The sequence below is a fragment of the Siphateles boraxobius genome, unplaced genomic scaffold, assembly GCF_051911475.1.
Source record: "Siphateles boraxobius isolate OS27281-9 unplaced genomic scaffold, OSU_SipBor_1 49, whole genome shotgun sequence".
Taxonomy (NCBI): Eukaryota; Metazoa; Chordata; class Actinopteri; order Cypriniformes; family Leuciscidae; genus Siphateles; species Siphateles boraxobius.
Genome location: NW_027509130.1, coordinates 5,252,251 through 5,278,236, shown reverse-complemented (window position 1 = coordinate 5,278,236; position 25,986 = coordinate 5,252,251). Strand labels below are relative to the sequence as shown.

At 36.0% G+C, this 25,986-nt stretch overlaps 1 protein-coding gene across 1 annotated transcript; it reads right to left on the bottom strand.

Annotated features, from left to right (window-relative positions):
* Positions 1–693: 693 nt before the first annotated feature.
* hook2 (hook microtubule-tethering protein 2) lies at positions 694–25,018 on the bottom strand. Its single transcript, XM_077202189.1, has 22 exons — positions 24,890–25,018; positions 23,897–23,979; positions 23,461–23,533; positions 23,292–23,342; positions 22,721–22,853; positions 19,085–19,152; positions 17,011–17,073; positions 16,834–16,905; positions 16,588–16,751; positions 12,900–13,040; positions 11,998–12,199; positions 9,724–9,834; positions 9,531–9,612; positions 9,233–9,299; positions 7,948–8,085; positions 5,178–5,265; positions 4,376–4,410; positions 4,206–4,288; positions 3,482–3,585; positions 3,277–3,384; positions 2,880–2,951; positions 694–1,822 (listed from the first exon to the last, which is right to left on the bottom strand). The coding sequence occupies exons 1-22, from the start codon at positions 24,932–24,934 to the stop codon at positions 1,691–1,693; spliced, it is 2,115 nt and encodes a 704-aa protein (XP_077058304.1). The 5' UTR covers positions 24,935–25,018; the 3' UTR covers positions 694–1,690.
* Between the last annotated feature and the right edge of the window lie 968 nt (positions 25,019–25,986).

Sequence of the window (25,986 nt, the reverse complement as noted above, 5' to 3'; positions counted from 1 at the left end):
AGATTGAAAAAAGATATTAGTTAGGCCTATTAGATATTATAGCCAACATTAAGTTATTGAAACCCATTTTAAATGCAATTTAATGTCTAACGTTACTTTTTTATCTTACCTTAATCTTCGGCAAAAACATGAAGTTATGAACTAAATATCTAACAATGCAATTGTTTTACCATTTTATCAATTAAGTAGCCTACTAGTTTGTGGGTGAGGTAAATTAATCAGAAAACATCGTAATTTACAAACTATTTAATTTCCTACTTGTTAAAGGGTTACACTTTAAATTGGCAGAAGATTATGAAACGCGGAGGGTAATCACTGAAGCTCGCGAATTGTTTGTCACGTGCAGTTTAAAAGACGCAACGTCGGTTGGAGCGACTGAGTTGCATTTTTTAAAAGTTGAAGTTACCTTGAGCGCTGCATTTTTAGAACGCTATTTAACTCGCGTAAGCAAAGGTTAAAATACATCGGTCTAGTGTTTACATTTGAAAAACAATGGAAAAGTGTGAAGGAAAAACATGTTCTGTAAGAACGTCCCCTAGTAGGCTACTTATAGCACTGAATTTAACTAAACGGGCTGTGTGACTATGGAATGATGACCTCAAAATGTGTCCATATGCAAGTTCGAGGGACTTTATTTAAATACATACACCTCTTTAGCTGATTTCACAAATGAACTCACCAAAAAACTGATTATTTTTGTACCAATAATCTCGTTTATTGTAGTGCAAAGAGAAGGACAGTGAGATTAACTGATTTAATTATGTACCGACCCCATCAGTCCAACACCAAAAACGTGACTGAACAATGAAAACACTGTGATAAAACACAAACAGAACATCATCTCTTTGACTGAACATTCATAGAGGAAAAAAAACACAAAAAAACAGTGAAAACCTGCAGAACAAACACACATCTGGAGATCGTACCTCTGAAGTGAGTGAACAAACCAGTGTTTGGACTGATAAGGGTGAACAGTAGTGTTTCTGAACGTACAGTAGTGAAGATCTGAAGATCAATAAATACAAGCTACAGGATCCGTCCTTCAGCAGCAGACTTTGGTGAAGTTAAAAGACAACCATTATAAAAATGGTGAAGCAGCAACAGTTTTCACATGCAAATGACAACATGTGCAGGTAGAAAATCCTCCAGCATTTCATCTCAGATTAGTGTCGTTTACAGCTCCACATTCACATTTAATCAGACACAATCAAACTATGATTAAATGAGAATTATTTATATATATTAAAAAATAAAAAAAGCACTTCATTTGTTCGATGCATTCAAGGCATCCAGCATTGAGTTTGGTTTGTGATGAGTTGTCACACAGATGATTGACAGCTGTCAGAGGATGGATGATTGAAGGCACTGAGTGTGTTTTAAGTGCATTCACACATGCACCGTTACCCTGATGAACACAGAAAGCTACCGTACAACATTAATAAAACCCTCAAAATATCATTAAATTAATCTAAACGTTGATCTACTTCATTAAACTCGTTCGTTCCTGCAGCCCAACTAACACTAAAATAAGACAACACTACATACTGACGCTCGGGTCAACTAAAAATACACAAAACTTGATCTAAAAGACAATAAAATAATAATAATTTCGTTCTCAGCAGGACGATCACAAAGTGCTGAAAAAGAAGTCATGATTAGGCCACAGCAGGGTGTGTGTGTGTGTGTTCGTTCATCTGGGCTGCAGACGGGCCAGGCCTCTGCGCGTGTGTGTCGACTGTCTCTGCTGGGCCAGGAAAGACTGAGCCGAACCTGAGCCGGACCCGGATCGCTCCCCGGCGACCTTCTGGTGAAGAGCCATTCCCTGAGGATCACAGAGACGGAGAGAGCGGACGCTTAATGACAGGAACGGGGGGGATTGTAGAGCTCCAGTCGAATATTAAATGCACAACATGCAGAATATGTCAACTGCTGTTGAGTTTACAGAAAATTATTTCAACTTGCTCCTCTATGGAAGTCTGTTTCCACCACGGAATAGAAAAGCAATTGCAACTTTGTTTCTCGCAATTCTAACATTATTTTTGTCCGCAATTGAGACTCAATACATCTCTCACAATTCCGTGTTTGTTTTTTGCAATTCAGTGTTTCATTTTTTGCAACTCCACTGTTTCTCGCAATTCCCACTTTGTTTCTTACTATTTTTTTCACAATTTAGACATTATTTCTCACAATTCTGAGTTTTTTTCCAATTCCCAGATTGTCTCACAATTACCACTTTGTTTTTTTATTATTATGACTTTGTTTCACGCAATTCCGACATGTTTTTAACAATTCAGCTTGCTCCTCAATGGAAGTTTGTTTCCACCACAGAATAGAAAAATTAAAAAGGTAATTCAACAGACTCCCGCTGTAAGTGTATTTACTGTAAATGTGTTTAATGTTTGTTTACACACACTGAAGGATGAATGATTTACGGTAGTAAACAAGAGCATGTCACATGCAGGGTTATTATTAAAACTGAAACCAATCAAAAACTAAAACTGAAATAAAGAAAACAAATCAAACCTTAATAGAATGATACAGATGACAAAAGTACACAACAGTGTAACTGAAAACATAAAAGTTAAAGCCAATTAAAAATACTGGCATCTCTTTACATTAAGGTAAAAAGAAGTAACGTTAGTACTACATTGAAAAATTCTTGAAAAAGAATTCTAAAGCACTTCTTAGTTAATGTTAATTTGAAACTAAATACAATCATGTTAAAGATGAACAAATACTGTAACAAATGTATTGCTTATGTTAGTTCATTAATAATTTGGAAAACTTAAGGTCCCATACATCATTGTTAAGTGTTACCAAAGTATGAATAGAAGCTATACTGGACACGAGCTGTTCTGACTGATCTGGAATATTCTCACCATGTTGTACCAGGCCGAGACGATGAGCTTCTCCTCCTGGTCTTGTCTGGAGCGAGTCTTCTCAAAATCATGCTGAACACACACACACACACACACACACCAGAACAAGACCATTAGTACCATTGCAAAACAGAGTCTCAGTGTGTGTGTGTGTGTGTGTGTGTGTGTGTGTGTGTGTGTGTGTGTGTGTGTGTGTGTGTGTGTGTGTGTGTGTGTGTGTGTGTGTGAGTGAGTGAGTGAGTGAGTGTGAGAGAGAGAGAGAGAGAGAGAGAGAGAAAGAGTACGTGTGTGTGTGTGTGTGTGTGTGTGTGTGTGTGTGTGTGTGTGTGTGTGTGTGTGTGTGTGTGTGTGTGTGTGTGTGTGTGTGTGTAAGTGAGTGAGAGTGTGTGTGTGTGACCTCCATATGTTGTATCCTCCTGTCTTTCTCTGTCAGCTGGTTCTTCAGAGCCTGAACTTCAACAGGAACCGTGTTACTCTTCTTCTTCGGGTCTAGCGTCTTAATCACCTGAAACACACACACATATGACAGGATGCAGAAACATATATATATATATATACTGTATATATAACAATGCACATGAGTAATGATGAGGTCGACTGACCGTGCGAGCTCTGTCCACGTATCTCTTGTATCTCTCCTCCATTCGTTTCATGTCTTCATCCTTCTTCTTCAGGATCTCCTGCAGCTCATCGACCTTCTTCGCCACTGACACACACACACACACACAAACACACGCACACACACACACACACACACACACAGAGATGTTTCCATTAGACCACTGCTCAAGAACACTCCTTCCCGTTCAAAACCACTGCTCGTCGTCATATTTTAATGAACTGATGCAAACGATTCAAACACACTCCAGTCTGTCCAGACTCTGATTCATTTGAATAAATCAGTTCATTCAGAAGATTCATTCAATGAACTGCTTCAAATCAAAAGCATTCCCAGAAGTCCCTGCACTGCATTTGACATATTCTTAGAATTAAATGATCTGGGAGATATTTTGTTCTGGGGACACTATAGATGTCTAATACATCTTGTGAAAAGGGGCATAATGTCACCTTTAAGTGTTTTTCTTTAATTGCTAATGCAACCTTTTTACACCACTGACTGAACAAAATGAAGCATTGCGTGTCATAATTTCTTTTCATATTTAATTACCATTTTCTAAACTAAAGTGAATGAACTGTGAGAATGTGAGAAATGTTGAAGGTGTCTGAATAGATTTTGGTTTGACTATGTCGTTGTAAAGTCGGGTACGAGAGTTTCTGTGAGCTGATAATCAGAATGACCTTTGACCTTTGTGTGTTCACACTCACTGTTACTGTCTGCCGGCGGCTCTAGATCATCGATGACCTCTCTCTTCTTCTGCAGGTCAGAGTGAGCCTCGTGGAGCTTCTCTCTGCAGAAAACACACACACACACAGACACAACATTAAAACACACATTTGATGAGCAATGCAGCTTCACAGAGATCAGAGACACTCACAGATGCTCCTCCAGCTTCTTCTTCAACAGCGACGACTGTCGGGAAAGAAACAAACACGTGAGACAGCGCCAGATCATAGTGTGTGTCCATCACGGCACATTTACAACACAGTGACAATCAGTGTCCAATCAGAGAGCAGACGGGCAGTACTTACGATGACCTGAGGCGGCGGATGATTGGTCGATTAGGAGAAGTGGGCGGATAAAAACAGACGAGCAGGCGTTAATTTCAGCACCGCAAACAAAACAAGTTACAGATTCCACACATGAATCAACCAGACAGAGACAGTGAGATTTTACACGGGAAAAACTGTGGATTTGCATCGGGATCAGATGATCATGTGAGTGATATTACATAAATCACAAACAGATGGAGATCACTCAGTCAGTGCTGTCTGAGGAGATACGCCTCTGAATCCTCCGTTCAACACACACTGAACATCCGAGATGAGATGTTTCTGAGGGATACTGAATATTTTGACAGGGAACAATGGAGGACTTTGACTGGGATTTGACTGGTGGTGATTTCCAGCTGAGAGGCAGATCGTCCATCAGACAGCAGCAGCAGTGTGTGCGTGTGTGTGTGTGTATTTAGACTCAACTTCAGATGAGTGATTTTAGCTCGGACACCATCATGATGTGAGGAAAGAGTTTGGTCATTCGGATGTGTGTGTGAGAGAGTGTGTGTGTGTGTGTGTGTGTGTGTGTGTGTGTGTGTGTGTGTGTGTGTGTGTGTGTGTGTGTGTGTGTGTGTGTGTGTGTGTGTGTGTGTGTGTGTGTGAGAGTGTGTGTGTGTTACTGACGTCCTCAGTTTTGCTGTCCTGCTCCTGTAAAGCTCTCTGCAGCTCCTCGATCTGAGAAACCAGCTGTGAGATCTGCTGCTGACTCAACCTAACACACACACAGACAACACGTCAGACGCCAAATGATAATGCACACTAGGGGTTTAACAGACTAGTCCACTTTAATGCTCTGCCATGAAGCTTTAAGCTTGAGGTTGACTAGTCATGATCATTCATGGCCTATAGAGGGCGCAACAGGATAATACATCTTTGAAGTCCACTTTTACACTCCATTTCAGTTCAAATGACAAATAAATGTCAGAGTGCGTTCCACAAGATATGTTTTACACAGCTTATTGTACAGGTAAGTTAACAGTTGTTCTAAACTACTGCTGAATTACGCGCGCACACACACACACACACACAGACAGAAGCGTGCATATCATGAAGATCGCGCGCACAGAATCATTTAGTAGCGCAGAAATGTATTATAAACTCTGTTCTGTCATTTATCAATAAAATAGCTTAGAAACTGAAAAGTTATAGCATATATTTCTTAGTAACTAAAACCCACAGCGCATTCATATAAATGTAATCTTTACTTTATCTATATCTGATTTAGAATGAGCAGAAATCTGTGAGCTGTTATGTAGGAGCGGTGTGTCATATGCAGAGGTGGAAAGTAACGAATTACATTTACTCGCGTAACGTAATTGAGTCGTTTTTTGTGTACTTCTACTTTTTTGAGTAGTTTATAAAATCTGTAATTTTACTTTTACTTAAGTACGTTTTGTTTGAAGTATTGTACTTTGCTACATTTGAAATCATATCCGTTACTGAGTAAAAAATAATAATACAAGGGAGAAAAATAAAAAATAAAAAATAAATCACACTCCGGAAACTACTGCATTGATTGAAGGGCGGGAGAACAAACAAGCAAAATGTGACGCAGACACAGCTGAAGCTGACAGCGAAGCGCCCTCGTATTTTAATGAAGCGAATTATGGCCAGTATGGAAATACTTTGAATGTAAAAAAGTGTGGTTGTCCTCGAGGATAGATATCCAATTTGCAAAAAATGTGGACACAAAGTGGCTGCAAAAGGAGGATACATAGGACACCATCCCTGCAGATAAAAGTATGTCCCGATTATAACGTAAGGCCGAATGATTTACGTGATGCAGAGGGAATCCCGGAATCCAGTCATGAAAATGGAATTTACATAACGCAGATGATGTCACGTAAAACACGCAAAATGATGGATGGATGAATACATGGAAAGTAGAACTGTGCAATAAATCCAATCGCGACATGGTCTGTGAATATTTAAGTGCAAAAATACTGCTATGTAAATATATAACCTGCTTGTTCTGCGTTTCTGTGAACCGGTGTGAATGAGCTGCTCCGGTTTGTCTACTACATACTCAAGTACGCGTGGTGTTTTCAGCGTCTCACAAACAATTTGAATACATGATGAATACATGAACATTTCCAGAGCTGCTCTGAGAGAACGCCTAATGAGCATTTTCATCATTTTATTTGAGAAAAACCATTTTCAAATAGGCTGACACTTTGAAACAGGGCTTCACTACAACTCGTCAAAATAAAAGTTTGGTTTAACTAGGAGAAATTATGACAGAAATATATTACTGTTGTAGGCATAAAATAGAACGTACTTCTCGAAATAATAATAATAACAATAGTAATACAATTTATTTAAACATTAATTAAGGCATATATATTTTGTCCATGGTTTAATTTAGTAAATCTGTTTTTTTGCAGCTCTTCCCCAAAAAATAAAAGGACACAAGTTTAAATTTTCATTTGATTGCCACCGTTTTTGATAATATATTTGGATTAAATCATAAAAAGAAACATTCATTTTCTGAATAAAATATATTTCATAGGACTATATTATTCTTAATTTTTTTTATAAATTATTAATGTTAAAAATGAGTTGTTAATCTAATTCATTATCAATTATTGAATTTAAATGACTAGACATGTTCTTTTGAAATTTTAATAAACAAAACAAACAAATGGTTTCAAGTTTGTTATAATAAAAGCATTGGTTCAACCCCCCAAAAAAACTGTTTTCTTTAATTTAACTGTCATATTAACTGATGATAATAATAATAATAACCATAATTTAATAATACCGTTCATTTAATAATTGATTAATACTGTAAACCATGATATTTTCTGAGACGTTATCATACTGTAAAAATCTAATACCATTACAACCCTACACGGGAGAGCCCCCCACCCCACCCACTGTTCACCCACCCCCCACTGTTAAAAAAGTAACTCAGTAACTTTTACTTGAGTACATTTTAAATGAGCTACTTTTTACTTTTACTTGAGTAGATTTTTAGACCGGTAATTTTACTTGTACTTAAGTAAAATTTCATTGAAGTAGTAGTACTTTTACTTGAGTAGAATATTTTATTACTCTTTCCACCTCTGGTCATGTGTCACAGCTGTGCACAAGGCAACCAGCGTTCGAGTCTCAGCTCGAGGTTCAGGCTTATTTGTCCATTAATGACGGCATCAGTGACTAATCGACTGGACTTTCATCACATAAATGTCGACTTAAAAAAATCTGAAGTCCATCAACCCCTAATGTACACTACCAATCAAAAGTTTAAAATAATTAAGACTAAATCTGAAGGATCATGTGCCACTGATACACATAAAGCTCATATATCAGTGCATAACATTCACATTCCTCCAACACACTGAAACACTCATCAGACTCGCTCCTGATCTCTCTCTCTTACACACACACACACCTGTTTTGAGTCTCCAGTGTGTTCTGGCAGCGCTGTGACTCCTCCAGCTGAGTCTGCAGCTCCTCCAGTCTGTGTCTGTACGACTCCTCCTGAACACACAGCATCTTATTCTCCTGCTGCAGACGCACAACCGTATCCCTGACACACACAGAAAACACCTAAATATACAATTCACACTGCACAGACAAACACCAGCAAACAAGTTGGCCATTGGATTTATAATTCTATGTAAAATATCTGTCACGTTCACAATGCACCACACACCAGCAAACACTGAGTGAACATGTTCAGTCGGGTGAAAAAGCCAACAGACGCAGACACACACTGATCAGTCTGTGCACTGTGAATCGGCCTTAACACTCGTTATCTTGTGTCTGTGTGTTATCAGTGTTGTGTTTTGAAACTGCTAAGCTGTTGAAATGAAAGTACAGACACACTACCAGCTACTAATAGAAACAATTACTACCCACTACTGAAATACTTCAAGCGGTCAGTCTTTACATTTTGTGATTATCAGATTGTATAATTATATACTGTGCAATTTATATGATATATATTATATGTATTACTATATTATATCACAGTATATAATATACTATGTAATATACATATTTTCTATAATGTATACAATTTATAAAATTAATATAATTCATAAATCACAGTAGTAATTGTCTTGTACAAAATCTGGATCCCAAAAAGAAAATTATAAACAAAATATTAGTGATGAAATCGATGAAAGAATTCATTTAGCCCAAAAATGAAACAAGAAAATTCCTTTCAATTTAATTTGATATATAGGGGCATTTCTACAGTTATTTCTACATATTCTACAGTTATTATAGTCAACTAGAACAATAAAAACTTTAAATGAAAATATATTTAAAAAAACTTACAATTATTTTATTTTAGTTAGCTGCCAAAGCAACATTTCTCATTGTCCTTTAGTTTAATTTGATGTACTATAATAACTAAAACTAAAATAAATTCATAAAAACTATACAGACTTGAAACAAACTAGGAAGAAATAAAAATAAATGTAATTCAAAATATAAATAAAAACTATAATAGTATCTCAATGATACTGAAATAACTGGGAACACCAAGTCAAACACATAGGTAAATAATGCTTTATATATTTAAAATATAAATTATGAATATAAAAATTATCTATTTAAATAAATAAAAATTATATGATGTTTCTTGCAAAAATTATTAGTAAATAGTGTAACAAACAAGTACTATTTTAAAGTTAGCAGTGTCACTGTGTTTCTGATGTGTTTCTCACCTGAACTCTGTGGGCATGATTTCTGATGCCAAGCTGCCAACAGCTCCTGAATCTCCACTCAGAGAATCTACACACACACACACACACACACACACACACACACACACACACACACACACACACACACACACACACACAGAGTCAGGGATAGAGCTGATTGGACGAAAGAGTGACAGAGGGGGCGGGGCTTCTGCTGGTACATGGTGTCAGGTTATGACGGTGTATGTGTGAGTGTGTGTGTGTGTGTGTGAGAGAGAGTGAGAGTGTGCGTGAGTGCGCGTGTGTGAGAGTGTGAGACCTGTTAAACACTGCTGCTGCACTTGAGCACATCTCAGCTCTTCAGTCGTGTCTCTCAGCGTGTCTCGCTCAGATATCAGCTTCTACATCACACACACACACACACACACACACACACACACACACAACTGTAAGAGTCATTTTCACAATCACACAGAGTGAATCTCATTAGAAGTGAGCGGTCAGTTCTGTACCTCTCTCTCCTTCAGAAGGGTCTCATATTTGTCGTTGAGGTTCTTGTACTCAAACTGCCACTTCTCTGCTTTCATGGCCTCCGCCGAGTGTTTAGCGCTCATCTCGTGAGTCTGACGAAAGGAAACACCCATCATTCATTCATCTGTCCAGCTGTTTCCTGAACTCTAGTACACATCAGCCCGTGTCCAGGGCTGTCAAGATTCCTCAATTAAAGTCGAGTACTTGATTAAAAAAATCATGATTGCAATTTACCTGTGTCGATTAAGCGGCAAAAACCGTAAGTGGCGCATTTCCACAGATGAGAATTCATGAACCGCATTATTAGACCGCTTTCTAAGGCTACACAATATATTTAAAAACATTTAAAATCATAATATAACATAGTGCTATTGTTAATAGCATCACTAAGGCTGTTATTCAGTTGTGCTGGTTTTCCCCACAGAGAAGCACAACGCTTTTATTATTGACATGAGTGCGGATTACATGTTAAAATGACCTCAGCTCTGCATGCTGAGAGAATGCATGAATAGGTTTCTAAATTCTAATTGTTGTTTGTCATGATTTCAAAATAAAAGTTTAAAACCTCGCACTGAGTTTGCATGTTTTGATGTGCACATGTTCTTGTTCAAGAAATTACAGCGGCTGTTGCATTTCTATCGTACAGAAGGGACCAAATAAGTGCACATTTAAATTAAATGTTGTTTGGCTAAAATTAAACAAGGATTTGATCATGCCGTAGTGTAACAGAAACTATCACCAGGCCGTTGGCGCCCTCTGTAGGCATTTGTTATAATACGTAATGTACATAAGTTATGATTATATTAGTTTACATCCTTCATTTTACATGGTGTATTTTAACAGTGTTGTTGAATAAAACCCATTTGATTACTTACACCAATTCTCGCCCAGGACAACTGGAAGCTACTAGGGCCAGATATTGTTTTGTGGTCTGGATCAGCACGCATTGTTCAACTGATAGAGTTAACAGTGCCATGGGAGGATGCGGTAGGTGAGGCATATGAGAGGAAGAAACTGCGGTATGCTCATCTGGCCACTGAAGCAGAACAGCGAGGATGGAGAGTCCAGGTTTATCCAGTGGAAGTGGGTTGTCGAGGTTATGTGGCACACTCTACAACCCGGTTCCTCAGAGACGTCGGATTCAGTGGCCAAGAGTTGCGTCGTACAGTAAAGAACTTATCTGAAGCAGCAGAAAGCAGCAGCAACTGGCTGTGGTTGAGACGGAAAGATTCTAGCTGGCTGTGTACAGGCCGCCATGCTACGGTTTCGTAGAATTATTGAAAACTTGAAGAGTCTGTTGGTTTATTTGTATAGGTTGTATAGTATTTACATTCATTACGTTCCTCTGTATATTGCGTGAATGACGGGTGGTTGGGCAGATATTGTGTTTTGCGGTAGGTGGTATGCCATACGGAACCGTTGCCACTGAAACTGCATATTAACGCACCAGTGGGGCTCGACAGCCTTAGTCAAACGGGTTGGCGCGTATGGTTGGGTTGCGGAGAGATTGTGAGATTGTGGTTAGGTCTCAGCAGCAGGAGGGATGTAGAGGTCAGTAAGCTGGGCCTAGTTGGGGGACGGAGGGGGGTGACTCTGGGACGCCAGAGTCACTGTCGAGCCCTCTTGAGGTGTCGTGGGCTAGTCGACGAAACACTGAGGACGGAAGGTGCCCACTTGAAAACCCTAGAGATGTCCCCTACTCAGCTCAATTTAGACGGTTGTCATGGGGGGACCGCACTGTGGTTGCAGCCGTTGTGTGTGCTGACGCGTGTTAACACTAGACAGAAGGAGATTTACATCACCATATGGAAAGAAGCGTAAATGGATGGAGAAGCATAGGTTACTGTAAAGCTGTGTCTTAGTTGGTGCTTATCTTGGAGAAAGCAGAGTACAAATCAGCATGAAGTTTTAACATCTATTCTCGTGTAATGGAAATCATTGATACTTTATTTGAACCAATTATTATTGCTTGTTATTATATATTTGTATAATAGGGACTTACAGTAACAGATTGTTTTGGCTTCACAGCAGCTCTAGAATAAAGTTATTGTCCAGCTAAAGCTAGTTTTGATTGATTCACTTCCGTTACACTTTTTTAAAAGCTGTTGTTCACTTGTTTCTATTTTTGTTACCACAAATTGTTTTATCCGATTACTCGATGGAATAATCGGTAGAATACTCGATTACTAAAATATCTACAGCTGCAGCCCTAGCAGTGTCCATGTGAACGCTCCCACTAGTCCTCATGTTCTCACCTGTCTCTTGTAGGAGTCGAGCTGCGAGCGGATGGTGTTGGCCCTGCGCTGCTCCTCCTCCAGCTCGCAGGTGCGCTGCATGTACACGTGGTTCCTCTCCTCCAGCAGGCGCACCTGTCGCCGCAGATCCCCCAGATCCTCCAGCTTGCGCTTGTACGTGTCCACCATCGCCTCCAGGCGGCTCACGCGGTCAGACGAGTGCCTGAAGCACAAACACGAGCGATCAACGACTGAAGGAAGAATCACTCTGCAATGCAGCGTCAGGCACTAGTCGCACAAGTGTGTTTTGCTAGTTTCAGCCCGACGCAGTTATCATTTTCACAACCTGTGCGACGTTATTTAAATAGCAAATGCATTTGCGCCCATGGGCATCAGCTGGTCTGAAAACGGGGTGTTCAGGCGCATTGATGGCGCGTTGCTATTTTGATGCAATAGACTGGAATAGACAGAGCCATTGACCCACTGAAACATGGTCTAAAGTCAATGGCGCAGTATTTTTGGGGGTATTTCAAGAGCACGTTAGTAATGCATTTTGTCCCGCAGATGCTCTGCTTGCTTTACCCTCGCGTTTCCTCGTTAGAGAACCTTTCAGTTTTTACGCTTGCAAATTCTTTCTTCAATTGCAAATGTAAATAGTGGATCCGCCATGGGACGAGTGCAACTGGCTTTCAAAGGGAATGGGAAATGAGACTCTGGTTGGTTTATTGCACATCATGCCTAAAACACACCCATTACTCATTAAGAGAATAGGGATGAACCTTTCAGACCATGCGCCGGGAGCGCCGACCATTTTTACTGTTGTTAAACTAACAAAAGTGGATTTGGACACACCCTAAGTGCACTTGCTTTAGACCATTTGCTTATATCGTTAAAATAGGGCCCTTCATGTCTCCATCTCTGACCTGAGGATGTCCATCTCGTCTTTGAGGGACTGGGCCTCCTGAGCGAGGCTGGTGAGCTCCTCGTTCCTCAGCTGCAGATCCGTCACCTCTCGCTGCAGAACATCTGCTCGCACACGCTGGTCATCTCGACTGCTCTCCAGCCTGAACACACACATAACCAGGCACACGATTCAGGCTCTCGCCTTGGGCAAAAATCATATGTAATAATTATAACGAATAATGCCGTTTTACATTTAAATGTAATCATTTAGCAGACGCTTTTATCCAAAGCGACTTACAAATGAGGAGAACAATAGAAGCAGTTAAACTAAGAATAGGGCAACAATATGTAAGTGCTGTGACCCTTCCCAGTTTATTTTAATGGAGTATATGTACAAAATACTTTTCTTTTCTTTTTTTCTTTTTTTTGAGATATAGAAATAGAAGAGAAGAGCAAAAGTGTTAGCATTAATGGATCACGTGTTTTAACATCTCATATCGCTGATGCTTATATGATATCAAGGCTGAAAGAACAAAAGGACCCAGCAGTCTTTGCATTCACACTGGATCTGGATTTAAAAGTGGACTGAGATCTCATTCTGGTGCGTTTTAGTGGTGATAAAGCTATGAATTAATTTAATGTTCACATTCACACAATGTTAAAAATGTCCTATTCTGTTACACAGCACCGTAACAAAGCATATATAAATATATGATTTACAATTAAGAATTAATATCATAATATTATTAATGTAATATTATATACACTATAATATTATAATTATTATAATATTGTATTTATATGAACTGATATACCCAGGACCCAATTAAGCAAGTTATTTATGATTAATTTTAATTTTATAAAACTTAATTTATAAAATAAATACAATACCTTATTATTAATATAATATTAAATAAACAATGATACAATATTTTAGTTATTTATTATTATTATTATTATATAGAAATATAATATTGTATTTGTATGGATAAAGCCAGAATGCAAATTATTAATTAATTATTAACTATGAATACTTTTATAATGTAATATGCAAATAACATATTATACCATATGATTACTAAAATATTTAATATATTATAGTTTTATATTTAATTATTCAATATATTACATAAAAATATAATATTGTATTTGTATGAATGGATATTGTGTAAATAAAGAATAGTACAATTTATTTATTTTGATAAATAATTTAGTTTATAATTTACAAATGCTAGATAATCTAAAATTAAATGAAATAATTAAAAACTACATACTGTATGATTATTATATAAATATTATTACTACCAAAACAATTTTTATAGTAGTAATTAAAAAAATCATAATTGATTAATGTTTTGTGTAACAAATGTTTTTGTCTATGTGATTAATTAGCACAAAAATGATATAAATAAAAATGAAAATAATAATTGAAATGCAATAATGAAAATAATAATAAATAATTATGATTATTAATGATTAATTATGATTAATGCCATGTTATTTGTCTACATGACTAATCTAGCACGAACAAATAATTAATATTATAAATAATAAAAACAACAATGACAATACTAATTAACAATAATAATAATAATTGTGATTAATTTTTTTTTTTTTTTTTTTTTTTTTTTTTTTTTTAATTTAACAATCAGGCATACATACAAACAAACCAACATAGTGCAGTAGTGAGCAATCTTGTAAATCCATACTTCCAGCAGTGACAAGAGTGATTTAAGTGTTTAAGTGTGTATGTGTGCGGGTGTGAGTGTGGTTATGTGTATGTGTGTGTATGCGTAAACAAAGTAACCGTTTATTATGTATTACCATTGTTATTACCATCACCATCCCACTTCCCACTACCACCATATTGCCAATATTGTGTTGGTAGATTTTTTACTTCCATCCTTCCTCCTATGTAATAATTGCCATTGTCAATCCTGCATAAAATACGACATAATAAGATAATATAATATAAGATAATATAATATAACCTTCCCCCTCATCTCATCAGTCCATATCTTTTCCTATTTTTTTTTTAAATTTTTTTTTTTTTTTTTTGTGTTATGTGTGTTATGTGCAATGTCTAAGGTGCATTAAAATAGGGAGTACAGTGCGAGAGTGTCTCAAATTGGGACAGAGATGCTGTCCCGTTGAAACCACTTCTCGCCTGTCTAGCCTGCCTTGGTGTTTGTGAGGTTTTTCCATATATCCTTAATCCTTCTTTTTTTTTTTTTTTTTTTTTATTCTATGTTGTGGTGCATTAAAAACCCATGAAGAGATAAGGGGGAAGTTATTGCACTAGTGATGACAATGATATCTAATTCTAAAACAGCATTGACAATGGCAATATTGATGATGATAATAATAATAATAATATTAATAATAATAATAAATGACAATGATGATGGCAGTGGTGATCATAACGGTAAGAGCAAAAGACAGCAACAACAGTAGTTACAACAATGAGAAAAAAAAAAAAAAAAAAAAGTGAAATTAGTAATCACAACAGTAATAGTAAAGATAGCAATAACAATGATGACAGAAACAAGTTTAAACAACTAATATGAATATTCGTGGGTTGAGTAAGAAGGTGAGAGAAGTCAGAGTTGAAAACAGAGAAAGGATTCATAGCTGTAAGAGGTCAGAAAGTGTTGGACGGCAGGGATCAGTTTCAGATGTGTTATTATGAAGGGGAGATGCGAGTTCCATTGCCATGAAGTCTGTTATAAGATTTTTCCAGATGTAAATGTGTAATTTATTTCTGGTTTTCCAGTTCATGAGGATAGTTTTCTTGGCGATGGCTAGAGCTGTGAGGAGTATTTTAGAGTTTATGGTTTTATCAGTTATTATTGTGAGGTCCCCCAGCAAGCAAAGGGAAGGCGACATTGGGATGTGGCAGCCAACTATAGTTGATAGTGCCTGTGTGACCTCTTCCCAAAAGTGTTTGATTGGAGTGCAGTGCCAGGTTGCATGAATGTATGTATCTGTAGAATTTTGATTGCAATGTGTGCAAATTTCTGATGTGAATCCCATTTTAGCTAATCTATTGCCCGTGTAATGCGTTCTGTGAAGTATTTTGTATTGTATTAACTGAAGATTCGAATTTTTGGACATGTGATAGATGTTTTTACAGATTTGGGTCCAGAAGTTGGCATCAGGGGCTATTGATAGATCGTTTTCCCATTTTATTGTTGGTAAGTATATGGTCTGAAGTTGATTTGAGATCATTTTGTATATTTTAGAGAGAAGTTTCTTTGGAGAGGAAATGTTGACCAAGTCTGATATTGCCGGTGGAAGTTCTAAATTTGTGTCTCTGATGTTTATTTTTGTCAGAACAGAAGATTTGAGTTGTAGGTATTTTAAAAATTCGTTGTTCCCGATGCCATACTCCTGGGCCAGTTCCGGAAATGGTCTAAATGTGTTAGATTTGAAAATATGCTTAATGTGGGTGATACCCTTTTCCGCCCATGTGTGAAAGTTCAATGTTTTTTTATTTGTGATTAATTATGAATGATTAATGTGTTATTTGTCTACATGACTAATCTAGCACAACAGAATCATTTAAAATTTGAAATTCGTATTTTCACAAAAAAAGTTATGTTCTGTACGCTTGTCATAGTTCAGACCGTCAGTGGAGGATCAGTGTGAAGTGAGCCCCCTGGTGGAGCTACTGAGCCCCCTGGTGGAGCTGCGCGAGGGGCCTCACACCTGTAGTTCTCCTCCTGCAGCTGCTCCATCTGACTCTGCAGGAGCAGAAGCTTCTTGTTGGTGATCGCCGAGGGGATGTCGGTCGGCTCGCAGTGGGTCAGACGCTCCCTCAGAGACTGGACCTCCAGCTGCAGAGAGGACTTCTCCTCCGTCAGAACCGACAGCTGAAACACACACACACATCTCTCAGCTTTTAGCTCAGAGACGCTTTCTTGAACACATTTATCAGCGTTTAGTTCGGGTCACCTGTTGCTGGAGCTCTCGGCAGCGCTGGGACGTGTCGTCGGTCTCTTCACTCAGAAAATAATACTTCCTGGACTGTGGAACAGGGAAAAAGCCAGAGGAGAGTGAGATAATGAGGAAAACACGAGCCTGTTCGATCCCTAACACCACACACACACACACACACACACACACACACACCTGGCTGTCGAAGTCCCCGTACGACTCTGGAGTTGCTGCCTGCACAGGCTCTTTGGTGAGCAGCTGAAAGACACACACAGTAACGTCTCAATTAGATCGAGTCACACTCAACAGTCACATGGTGCTCTTTAGACATGCACATGTTCTCTTCTCCCAGAAGGCCGAGTTTCACAGATATACAGAGATCAATGAAGAGACTGTATTCATCATCACTGTGGAATGAGGAAAACAAGCCTGAGCGAGGAAGTTAAAGAGAAAACAGTGACGGCACCCTTCTGCATTATATTAGCTATTAATCATGAATAATTATTACTTAATTGGCTTCTGGGTATATCAGTTCATAGAAATACAATTTTATATTTCTATATCATATAGTTATAAAATTATAGTATTATATTTATGTAACATTACATTAATAATGTAAAAGTTAAAATATTATATTATTTCTATATTGTATCATAAAATAAATTAATTGAAATAAATCATAAATAATATTCTACATCATATTATAAATCAAATTTATCATAATCATAAATAATTACTATTTCATTGGCTATATCCATATTCAAACAAATACATTATTATATTCAATTTAATACTATATAAATAATCATATTATAGTATAAAGTTTTTAATATATTAATAATATGATATGAATAATATTTATATATTATTAACTAAATTAATCGCAATTTATAATAAAAAAATTCATATATTCATAATATAATATTTTTTGGCTTCTGGCTATATCAGTTCATACAAATACAATATTACATTTCTATATCACATTGTATAGTTATAAAATTATAGTATTATATTTATGTAATTTTACATTAATAATGTAAATGTTAAAATATGAAATGTTAAAATATTCACTGACATGAATATTATTTCTATACTATATCATAAATGAACTTAATTGTAATTAATCAAATAATTAATTGGCTATATTTCAAAATATATCTATATTCATAAAAATACATTGTTATATTCTATTTACTATATACATAATCATATTATTGCATTAAGTTTATTTAATATTAATAACATGACATGAAAACTATTTCTGTATTATGTTACAAAGCAATTTATCAATTATTATTTTATTTACTTTTGGCTATATAATTTCATACAAATACATTATTATATTTCTATATTATATAAAATATAATAATATTATAAAATTGTTGTAATAAGTTCATGTAATATTACATTAATATGATATAAATATAATTTCTATATTATTTCAAATTTTTAATTCATTCTAACTAATCATAAATAATCATATTATACTAGAAATTAAACAATTAATCATAAATAAACATTACTTAATTGGCTTCTAGCTCAATATATCCATATACAAATAATACAGTATATTCTATATAACGCTACAAAATAAATTATAGTATCAAGTGTATGTAATATATTAATTATATGATATGATAACTATTTCTATATTATGTTATAAACTAAATTAATTGTGATTTATCATAATTATTATTTAATTGGCTTCTGGCTATATAATTTCATACAACTAAAATACGATATAACATTTCATAAATATAATAATATGATATAATAATATTTAATGTATTTTAATATTAAAAATTTTCACATAAAAAACAGAAATTTCTTCTTCTGGACAAAACTTTGGCATGAATGAGGGCTCAAATTGTGCGGAGAGAAATAAAAAATAAAATGTCCACAGATTTCCATAGACTAAATGACAAATAATTAGTTAGTCCTGAGAGTTAAATCAAACCAACCGGATGAATCACAGCAACCAAACACTTGATCCATAGGAAACCTGTATTTGAAAGCAGTCTACTTTTGAATTGATGATCCAAAATGATTATGAATTAAGAAATAGTTCAGTCTGGATTTGTGTCTGACATTATTTTCAAATCAGAAAACCCAATTATGGTCTTTAATGCTACTAGCTAGCTGACATAAGATAGCATTAGCAAAAACTCCCTCAGATTCTCAGCTCTCACTTAAGTGTTTTTAAAATGTAAAATAATGAATAAGTGAAGAGTGGTTATTTTTATATCGTGTTTCGTCAGTTTTATTATACCTCTTGTATGGCCGTCATCACGACGTGCTGCACTGATTCCTCCAGCGTCATGATCTGCTGAATGTGCTCTGAGAAGACAAGACAATCACAGCAGAGTCAGGACATCTGTCAGACAAATACATGCTGTTCACAGATTCATACACAGACACCTTATGAAGTCATTCATAAAAATAGACATCAAATATTAAGGTTCAGTAAACAATAACTGCACTGGGGTAGAATCATATGAATCTTATTTAAATATGAAATTATTAGGGATGCACCAATATGAACATTTTGGCCGATACCGATCATAACAGATAATATTGTTTATATTTCAAAGATGATAACCGATATATTGGCCGATAAATCTTTTTTTTTTGTTTTGTTTTTTGAGAGCCTGATTACAAAAACAAAAGTCTCACAATTTAAAGCCATCATTCTTATTATCATTTTATGTAGCCTATGACAGAACATTTTGCACTTTACTTTTTTGAAGTGATTTCAATCATATTTCAAGCAGTTCAAAACCACCATGATGAACAGTGCGCATCCGAAGTGTCTCAGCTAAAGGAAATAATACAATATTTATCGGCTTTAATATAGCGGGCAAATTTTCTTATCCGGGCCAATAACGATAACAATAAAAATGAACATATCGGCGGATACCGAGATGGTGGCGATATATAATGCATCCCTAGAAATTATTTAAATATATATTTGTTCTACTACGTCTAAGTCTGCTTTCCATTCAGTTTTTTTGCGAAGCAGTTCAATTGAATATTGTATTACAGTGATGCATTTATTATAATGCATATATCGTCACTGTCGGGGGGAAACTTCACATCTCCAACAACGCTACTTTTCAGGAAATGAAAAAAAACAAACACTTTTTTTATTAAATTAAACACTGTTGCCAAAAGTTGATATCGTGGCTTTATATATAATCAGACACTTTCATGTGTTGTTACTTATATTATTAACATTTTACCCAAAAGTAGTTAGAAGATTTTGACCAGCAGTAAGTGCATCACGTTGTGTTTTCATCAACTTACAGTTTATGAGGTTTACTGTATCTATATGTGGGCGCTCAGTTTACTATTAAATACACCGTCTTTATGTTGGTTCAACATTACAATTGTAAAACTTTCACATTAAATCTCCAAAGTAATGTTTTTAATTATTATTAGTCAGAATGTTTCATGCTTTTTAAATTTTGTTAGAATTACTTTTACATGCTATATTCATTAACTGTTTGTTTACCTTATCAAATATTTTTTTAAAAAACAGTTTATTGACAGTGCACTATATATTTTTTATTCTTTTGCGCTCTTTCAGACTATTTATTGATGTAGAAGTGCGTTTTGTTTTGCATGTAAGAAAGGAGTGAAATTGCAGAAATTATCATGTTTAAAAAGTGTGAAATAAAACAGTTTCTTTAGTTTAAGTGCTGTTGTTATAATTGTCTAAAACAGAAATAAAACAATAAATATCGGTTAGCGGGAACATAAACATTCAAATAATTGATTAAAAAAAATCAATATTGGTCAGTATCTATCTAAACGACACCTTTGACCTTTAGTATTGGTTTCTAAATATGACTTTAAAATAGCTTAATCGGACTACAAACTGTTTCATAAGCGGATGTTGATAACACGTAAACGACGTCTCACACACAGGGTTCGTACAGATACTGTAAAAAGAAATTCCAGGACTTTAAGCCCTACCTTTTTGGTTTTCAAGGACTACAATCAGAGATCACAATTATCAAACAACACCTTTAGGATTTTTTTTATTTTTATTACAGATATATTTTTATTACACATATGTGACCCTGGATCACAAAACCAGTCTTAAGTAGCACTGGTATATTTGTGGGAATAGCCAACAATACATTGTTTGGATCAAAATTAGCAATTTTTCTCTTATGCCAAAAATCATTAGGATATTAAGTAAAGATCATGTTCCATGAAGATATTTTGTAAATTTCCTACCGTAAATGTATAAAACATTTATTTTTGTGAGTGAATGCAGCACAATCACGAACATAAATGGACAACTTTAAAGGCGATTTTCTCAATGTTTCGATTTTTCTGCATCCTCAGATTACAACTATTTGAAAAGCTGGATCTCTGCCAAATATTCTCCTATCCTAACAAACCATACATCAATGGAAAGCTTATTTATTCAGCTTTCATGTGATGTATAAACCTCAATTTCAAAAAAATGACCCATAAGACCGGTTTTGTCATCCAGGGTCACATATTAGGTATCAAAAATACAACTTACAACGCATTTAATAAATACAAATATATACTATATTAAATTTATAATGGCTATTATTGTTCAATAAATATTATTTTTTTATATTATAATGTTGCCGTACTTGTTTATCAGGCGGGCTGCAGTGTTAATTTTGCGTGAAAAGATTGTATTTGTGTTTTTTTCCCCCAAAAAAGGAAATTTCATATACATAGTTTTTAAATAAGAATTTATTTATTCGTAAATATGTCTGTTTTCAAGGGTTTTCTCTGCCTTAAATTTCAAAAAGTCAAATGCAAGTACTTTAAGCACCGAGCAGGACCCCTGCACACACTATGGGAACTTCATCCCTCTGGCTCTTCCCATCATTCCCTCATCTAATGATCTGCCATTGTGCTCGTCTCTCTCTCTGAGCCTCCATTCACGCTGTCAGTGGGGCTTTTGCTTTAAACTCCTCTCAGTTTTTGTTTTCTTTTCTCTGTGAAGGTCACGACTAATCACATGACTGTGTGAGTGTTTGCAGGGTCCCTACACCTTTTCCAAAGTCAAATTCAAGCACTTTTCAAGCTCCATTTTAAAGCTTTTTCCAGCACCTTACACCACCGTAAATTACATAGTCAAAATTAATATTTTGTGTTTTTATCACATTAAAAGAGATAATGCTATAAACAGCCAAAATTGTGTTTCGTAATAGCAGAAGGATCAGATATTTAAGCAAATCACAAGTTTTATTTTTCAAAATGTATCACTGTCTAAGTAGATAATGCCTATGAATAATACTTTTCATTATATTAATGTACAAATATTGCTTCACAGATAATGTGATTTTCAGGCTTTAAAACTGAAGAAATTTCAAGAGCTGAAAATATGAAGACAGGATTTGAACAGAAATATTTTACAGGCCTTGGTTTTGGGACACATTCTTGATATGGACAAGGTTTGAACAAAATCTGAGATAGTGCAACAACTGTAATTCAATTGTAACCCAAAGACTCTAACAGCGCACAGGCTCCTGCCTGATAAATAGCCTACATTAAATGAAATAAAAAAAATTTAACGGCTTTAAACTTTTGGCGCTGCACTCTGTGACGATTACCCGCGCGGCCAATAAAAACGGGCCATCCAAACAAGCACGGAAATCAAAATGAAAACTCCACCTACTTTTGCTCTGGCAGCGTAGCGCAAATCGCTCTGTATCTGAAGGGCTACATTTTATTTCTCCATTTAATAAACTATTCAGTCAGATAGGTATTTGTTGGGAAAGAAATACAGTTACAATTTCAAGCATTTTATCCAAAATTTAAGCACTTTTCAAACCTTGAAAACACAACATCAAAATTCAAGCATTTTCAAGGATTTCAAGCAGCCGTACGAAGCCTGTGTTTGGGTGTGTACCTTGTTTGTGATCGCAGCTGACGGCGCAGCCCAGAACCAGCTGCAGCAAACGGCCCAGTTCAGTCACGTCCCCCATCTCACCGATCAGACACACGTCCGGGACGTGCTCTTCAGACACTTGCTGACTCAACACCTGACACAAACACACGACACAAGCATACACGTTACTAGCTAATAACAGTTTATTTAATAGGTTAATATAACTCTATTAGAGGTTGGATTGAACACATTGTGAAAACGTAAAAAGGAAGAACAGTTATTGAGACCCATTTGTAAATGTGTGTGTGTATTTGTGTGAGTGTGTATGTGCGTGTGTGAGAGTATTTTTATTTGTGTGAGTGTGTGTCTGTGTTTGTGTGAGTACGTATGTGTGTATGTGTCTGTGTGATGAATGTGTGTGAATTTGTGCGAGTGTTTGTGTCTGTGAGTGCATGTGTGAGAGTGTGACTGTGTGTGAGTGTGAGTGTGTATGTATGTGTGTGCGTGTCTGTGCGAGTGTGTAAAACCTCTAGTTTAAAGTCTCAAATGAAAGATGCTTTAACACAGACTTTAATCACACACAAAGACTCACGTCATGATAATACTCCATCATGCTCTGAAGAATCTTCTTGAGGTTGCTGACCTGTCGAGCACACACACACACACACACACACACACACACACACACACACGTTCACTGAGACACACGAACACACTGTATACTCTCCAGAAGACGTCTGAGTAAAAGTAGAATAAAATACCTTCAGCCTCCAGTTTGTGCCGCCCTCCTCCTTTATCCTGCTGAGCCATGTTTCATTAAACCAGGATGGGTCTCTGACCAAAGCAGAAAAACAAACAGATCAGAAACACAATTTGTAGTATCTATCCCGATTTAGACCAGCATGAGGAAAGATTGATGACTTAAATATCTTGTTTTAGTCTTTTTTCTGACTTAACACTTGGTAAATAGTGTTCTTGAATGAAAGTAAATGATAATTTTTTATTTAACATGAAGACATGAGCAGCTGTCATACTTGACATTGTCAGATGTGCATGTGTGTGTTGGTGGATTAACAGTGTATCGGACGTCCAGCGCATCTGTCAGATCCGCTTTCAGAGGAATATTTGACGTTCCATCAAAAAATATTTGCAGAAAGTCACACCCACACGTGATGACAAACACACACACACACTCACATTTTGTTGAGCACATGTGCGATGGCCACTCCACTGGTCAGCTCGTGTTTGCTCGCACACGACGGCACCTGGAACGTCTGCAGCTGAAACACACACACACAAACACACACACACAAAGAGAGAAGTCAGGACAGAAATTAGACATGAACACAAACAATAGACAGAGTTTAAAACTTGTGTTCTGTTTAGAGTCTGAGATGCATTTAAAAATAATAATGAATGTATACATATATATATATATATATATATATAAAATTATAAGATTAAAATAAATACATTCCAATTAATAAATAATAAAAATAAATGAAAATAATTAAACAATTGATTAAAATAAAATGTAAAAAATTCAAACGATAAAATTTAATTAAAATACACAAATAAATAATACGCGTTACATTATAGTAAGTAGAAACTAAATATTTTCCAAATAAAATTGAACACATTTATTTGACCCTTTCACAGTATAAATAGGGTCTTTATATATTAAAAATATTTAGATAAGTGTTTGAAAAACTGTTTGAAGTGTTTGAAATGTTGATGTCTACTTTATGATCTACTGGACAGTTTTAAAATAATAATATCAGTGTCTACTGGGTTATTTGGGTCAGATAAAAATATGACAAGACTCTGAAAGAAATTAAATTTGACGATGATATATTGATTTAATCAGAAGTTATCATGGGTCTAAGTTGTTTTGAACTCTCATAATCTGCTCTAAACTCATTTTAAGACCTTTGATCGGTTACATAATGAGTTTAACACACCAAACACACACCGTATAAAGCGCTAATAAAACCGCCTGACTGATTTTACGAGTGTATAATCCACAGAAAACATTGATTCATACAATAAAATTCATAAAGTCTGAGAAGATTCCACCTGCTGCTAACAGGCTAGCGCGCTACACACAAACAAACTACTTCATTCTCATTTAATACAGACAAACACACTCCAAATACAACAGTAAGTGAAAGGAATGGGTTTATATCTTACCCAGATAAATAAAGAATCACTCAGTTGATGTTTATTCAGGCTCATGGTGGCGGTTTGTGCTGTTAAACACACACACACAAACACACTAGCAGCGCTGCTAAATGCGCGCACACGAACTGGACGCGTCACTCAAACTTGCGCTTCGAGAACTCTAGTAGGCGCCGTCGCCATAGCAACAGAACGACGCGCGCTCTAGATATTTAACCGAAATACACGTTAAACGTCTTGATGACAGCGGTTCTTATTAAACGTAATAGATTAAATTACATACATGTACACTTAATGAGTTATCCAGCCATGTTTTTTAAAAGTTAAACAATGTTTAGTAAACATAACCACTCCTGTCTGACAGTTACGCCCTGTGACCACTAGATGGCGCGAGCCAATCGCCAAAGTCATAGATGGCCAAAGTGACCAGATTTAGTCTTATTATTATTTATTTATTTAATATATATATATATATAACTAGCGTAATCTTAAATGATATTAACAATTAATATTGCAGTCAATAATTAAAAAAATCGTCATCATAATGATCTCAAATCGTGTCTAGGCTGCAGGTAAACATTGTGGATAATTAATTATTCATACGTGTCTGGCACAAATGTGTTTTTCGAACATATTTAAAAAAATAAAAATATCCATCCCGTATAAATGTGGAAAAACGGCTCTTGACAAAGTTACTGGGCTACACACACACACACAAACACACACGCATGCGCACGTCACTTCCTGCTCCTCCCATCCGGAACTGTCAATCATCTTGCCCAACACCTCTCATTGCTGTAACCATAGCTGTAACTGTATGTGCAATGTGTAACTTCCTTCCCTCTGTTTTCCTGTATTTATACTATAATATAAGTAAATAATGCATAAAAAAATCACCTGTTACTCATTATTCTGGAGCTGCTCTAATCCACACAGGAAGCCCTTCACGTCGGACACTGGAGGGTCTCTAGTTTACACAGTCTCTGGTTTTGGTTAGTCATCCTCCAGGGGTTCATGACTAACACTCTGGCAAAAGACTGGAAGGGGATTTTTCAGAAGAACCGGCTATTTTCATCCAGGAACCTTCCTCTTCTCTGCTCTCCATCCGT

Excerpts from the sequence above, each read along its gene's own strand:
- hook2 (XM_077202189.1), bottom strand. The coding sequence starts at position 24,934 with ATGAGCCTGAATAAACATCAACTGAGTGATTCTTTATTTATCTGG. Across the intron at positions 19,153-22,720 it reads CAGCTGCGATCACAAACAAG|AGCACATTCAGCAGATCATG; the intron begins GTACACACCCAA and ends TTGTCTTCTCAG. Across the intron at positions 4,411-5,177 it reads AGGACAGCAAAACTGAGGAC|TCGTCGCTGTTGAAGAAGAA; the intron begins GTCAGTAACACA and ends CTTTCCCGACAG.